At 40.0% G+C, this 5,000-nt stretch overlaps 1 protein-coding gene across 1 annotated transcript in view; it reads left to right on the top strand.

The window, feature by feature from the left end:
- Nucleotides 1-5,000, top strand: part of LOC119584629 (neural-cadherin-like) — a 112,885-nt gene that overhangs the window by 78,063 nt on the left and 29,822 nt on the right. The window contains exon 6 of the mRNA XM_037933311.1: nt 659-822. Coding sequence (XP_037789239.1) covers nt 659-822 — 164 coding nt within the window. The remainder of the gene's footprint in view (nt 1-658; nt 823-5,000) is intronic.

Here is a 5,000-nt window from a genome sequence, read left to right as displayed (position 1 = left end):
TTATTGTAATAATGATAATGATAATGATAATGACAAAAATAATAATAAACACATTAAGAATGATTAAATCAAAGAATGTTCAGAAGAAATAAAAGCAAACGTCTTTCCAAGAAGCAGAGAAAACAGGAAGCGCACGAAAAGGGAAACAAAAGGGCAGAATTAACGAGCGAGGAAGAAAGAGAAGACACGATGGAGAACTTGTGATTAACGAGCAAGAAGAAATGAGATGCAGGGTATAGGTTATACGCCTTTGTGTCGGAGCGAAGGTGCATTTGATGCTGACTGAGGACAGGTAGCCTGAGAGTTAGGTGATGATAATTAATTCAGTCATTAACAGGTTGGGGATCCTAATTAAATGTATATGTAATTTGGATAGGGATTCGGATAGTCATCACCAATCTCTGAAGTGCATTTCAGTCTTTTTTTTTTTCTTTTTTTCTCTCTCTCTTAGTGAGTATAGATGGATGTAAACAATAAGATTTCGCTATCTGGGCCATTGCTTTAGAACTGAAGTCTCGTGGGGAAAGGCGAGCAGTTTCTTGGTTATTCTATCTCGACTATTTCCTCTCGGATATTCTGAGACCAAGAGAAAATGACGGAGAGGGAGAAGAAGAGAACCACTCACTCATCCTATCGCTCCTTTTCTTACTCATTCCAGAGCGGCGGTTCGGACATTCCTCTAGGACGGGTGTACGTCGAGGACCCGGATGACTGGGACGTGGGTGACAAGTCCTTCGCCTGGCTGACCGCCCCCCAGCCTCCTTTCATCCTCAATTCCAACACCGGCAACATCTTCGTCTCCAGCCAAGTCAGAGAGGGCAGGTAAAGTAACCATAGGGGTCTCTACCTTCCCCGTAATGCTCCGTGTCTCCGGATACCCACTAACCCCGGTTGTGAAAAGAAGTATTGAAATCCCAGAAGACAAGTCATAGTGCTTGCTTATCGGTCAGTCCAGGACGCGTTTAAGGGGGATTTCACGTGTAGTAGGAGGTAGTAGCTTCTCTGTTCAGTCCACCAACCAAACTCTCGACGCTGACCGCTGGTCGGGAGCAGAAGCCTGGTAAGAAAAGGTAGGAAGTTAGTCGCCACTGGTCAAGCCATTTTACTGCTCGTCTTTCTTAGCTGACGTTCCTCCCCCTATTCTAAGTCCCTTGCCTCCTCCCTTTGCCTCCTCCCCTACCTCCTCTCCTTGCCTCCTCCCCTACCACCCTCCCTTGCCTCCATCCCCTGCCTCTACCTCTTACCTCCTCCTCCTGCCTCCTCCCTTCGCCTCCACCTCTTGCCTCCTCCCCTACCTCCTCCCATTGCTTCTTCCCTAGCCTCCATCCCCTTACCTCCCTCCTGCCCCCTGCTCTCGCGGACCTTAGCACCGTGCGGACTCAGGCAAAAACTGTCATTACAGTTTCCGGGTTATGCTAAGCAAGGGGAGAAGAAAAACAGATTAAAAGGTCATTGAGGGAGAGGATACTTGCCAATCCCTTTTTTATTTATATATCTATCTATTGTTATCTACCTATTTATCTCTCTATCTATCTGTCTATATTTATCTGTCTGCCTATCTATTTCTTCTATATATACATATATATATATATATATATATATATATATATATATATATATATATATATATATAATATAAAATAAACAGACAGAGAAGAAAGAGAGAGAAAAACACGAACAACAGAGAAGAGAAAGAGAGACAGAGAGAGAGAGAGAGAGAGAGAGAGAGGAGAGAGAAGAAAGAGTGAAAGAGAGAGAAAGCGAGAGAGACAGAGATAGACAGGCAGACAAACAGACAAGAAAAAAAAAGTGGAAGAGAAAGAGCGAAGGGGATATACAAGAGAGAGTGATATTTATATATATTTTATATATATATATATATATATATATATTATATATATATATATATATTATAATATATATATATTATGTGTGTGTGTGTGTGTGTGTGTGTGTGTGTGTGTGTGTGTGTGTGTGTGTGTGTGTGTGTGTGTACACGTTTTTACCTATCTGTCTCTGCCTGTCCATCTGTCTATCTATCCATCCATCTATCAATCTATCGATCTAGCTATCTATCTATTCGTCAGCCTATTTTTCTCTCTTCTCTACTTTATTTCACTTCTACCCCTCCCCCCCCTCTCTCTCTCTCTCTTGGGCAAGGATACTTCACCTCGATTGCCTACCTGGCCACTGGGTGGGTAAGCCAGCCCAAGTCAGTGCCGGTCCCAGAACCGGGTAAATAGAGATGGTGACTCGATAAGGCAACGGCAAACCACCGCTCTAAATTGCCAAGAAAATCATGGAATTCCATGATCGCCAACGTCCTTGTGGGATAGGGCACTTGTAAACACACACACACACACACACACACACACACACACACACACACACACACACACACACACACACATATATATATATATATATATATATATATATATATATATATATATATATATATATATATATATATGTACATATACACACATATGTAAGTGTATTGTGTGTCTTTTTCTCTAACCTTCCCCTACTCTCATCTTCATATTTGTATGCGTGCGGTGTAGATTTATGTGTCTAAATATATACATAGAAAAGGGGATCTCTGCCAATTACCATGTGAAGAAACAAGGAAGAACGGCTGGAAATAATCCTCTCAGAGACTTTTTTGATGTTCTGACGACTTTCCTTCCCTTTCCGAATGCTGTACAAAGAATAGCCGGGGAAGTATTGGTCACGTAAAGTACTGTTGTTTTGCAGAAATAGTCGGAGAGTTTTTTTTTTTTTTTTTTTTTGGGGGGGGGGAGAAGCTATTTTATCAGCGTAACGTAATAATGTAAATGGATAGATAGATAAAAATGATAAATGAAATGGATAAATCTATTTCTCTACTAATGTTTCGGTATATGGTCGCGGCGTCTAAATCGAAGCGAATAGTAACTTTAGTAAAACCCGAGTTGCATATTTTTTTTTTCAAGATCACAGGCATTCTCTAACATTTTGGATATAAACGAGTTAAAGCTGACGCAGTGAACGTCAGCAAAAACGCATCTTGATCCTCCTCTGGCGCAGAGCAAATTCAGCAAAGTGTAAAAGTAGAAAGTATGAATCCATAGCGAACCACACTTTTACGACTGGGAAGGTGGCTCAGGGTTGTCGTCATGATATCGCCTCGTTTGCCTTGTTCACGGTATTGGTATCATATCACCATCGGAAGGTCGATTTACCTTAATCAAAAACTATTGCTGTATAATGAGTGGAGTTCACCGGTCTTTGTGAAGTTATGCGATATACGAGTATATGTGTATATTTGTGAATTCAATTTACTTCAATGTCTTTTATAACCGTTGGCCTAACTCTCTGAGGATTACGACGCCCATTCCTCCAAGTGACTCATAACATTACCCACTTAATAACACATGGAAATTGGCTGCTTTGCCAGACATACTTGCAAATGGCATTATAACCAAAGCATAAAAGGAAAAAAGAGGCAAAATGCTTGTACGTTCTCTCTAAAGTGAGAAGTATACGATGCCATTGTTCGAGTGTAAATAGGCATTAGTCTTCTTCTTGTTGTTTTTTCGAGCTCGTTGTTGTAGTTACAGTACACTAAGCTAACGGTGCCAGTTTGAGTTCCTCCTGGCACTCGTCTGTGACTTCTGTACTGCTCCTGACGGGCCCTTGACGCTGTTTTATGAGGCAAATTTCAGCAACCACCTTTACACAGACTTGCTTAAAGACTTTCATTTTCGTGATTTAATATACAAAACGTTAAACAATATCAAGGGAACTTTTGCACTTCCTATTATGGCAGGAAACTATGGCTTTCACTTGATAATTTTGGTTCAGGAAGGAAATATAGTCCCATTCTCGATATTTTAAAGTTTAGGAGAATTACGAGGTGTCGAGAAGAGGGATGTGAAATATGTTTTTAAAAAAAAGCAGGCGGGACGTGGAGCACGAAGGTCGTTATAAAATTTGTCCACTTATTTTTTTAAACACAGAACTATCCACAAATAACACAATATACAATCCTAATTCAGTATAACTGTTTTTTCTTTACCCTACAAAAAATGATCAATTGATAAAAATGAAAATAAAATTCTGTATAGAATAATGAACAACTTACTAACAATGTTGCACGGCTGCAATGGAAGCAAATCTGATTTGTAAACAAGCCGAAGATGAGTTTGTGTGTTTCATGATTCTTCAAACGTGCGTGTGTCTCCCTCCTTCCCTACCTTACCTCTCAATCTCCCTCCTTATTCCTCCCTCTCTCCCTTTCTCTCCCTCTCCCCCTCCACCCCCCCCCCTTCAATCACATCACAACCTACCTACCCATCCATCTCCCCCCACTCTCTCTCTCTCTCTCTCTCTCTCTCTCTCTCTCTCTCTCTCTCTCTCTCTCTCTCTCTCTCTCTCTCTCTCTCTCTCTCTCTCTCTCTCTCTCTCTTTCTCTCCCATCCAAATCATAAAACCAAGGAAAAATACCCTTTGCATAGCGGAATTCAACGCCTTCTCGTAACACAAGATTGATGTGCATCCAATATTCATGTGCAATCAAACTCAAGCCACAGTCTCCCTTTGAATCCCCGTTTTCTTTGCCTTTCGGAGTGGCAGGCGCACGCTCAGATTTTATTATTTGAAGCATTAAGCCTGATGTAATTCTGCCTCACGGTCTTCCTCGATAAATCTCCGATGGAAGGTTCACAACCTGTAGGAGTTATTTTCATGTTCTTTTGTCTTCTTCTTCTTTTTATTATTATTATTATTATTCCTTTTCTTGAGCACGTGCGGGTTCGAGTCCTAGCTTCGCCTTATCCCTTACAATGGAGTTCGTGATATAAAAAAAAATCGATGATTGTCATTTTCATCATTATGGTTAATGTTATTATTATTGTTATTATTATTATTATTATTTTTGTTGTTATTATTATTATCATTATTATTATTATTATTATCATTATTATTATTATTATTATTATTACTATTATTAAATTTTT

The sequence above is a fragment of the Penaeus monodon genome, chromosome 18 (genome assembly GCF_015228065.2).
Source record: "Penaeus monodon isolate SGIC_2016 chromosome 18, NSTDA_Pmon_1, whole genome shotgun sequence".
NCBI classification, from domain to species: domain Eukaryota; kingdom Metazoa; phylum Arthropoda; class Malacostraca; order Decapoda; family Penaeidae; genus Penaeus; species Penaeus monodon.
Note: the sequence above shows the minus strand (reverse complement) of the source record. Positions and strands in the feature narration are given on the sequence as shown.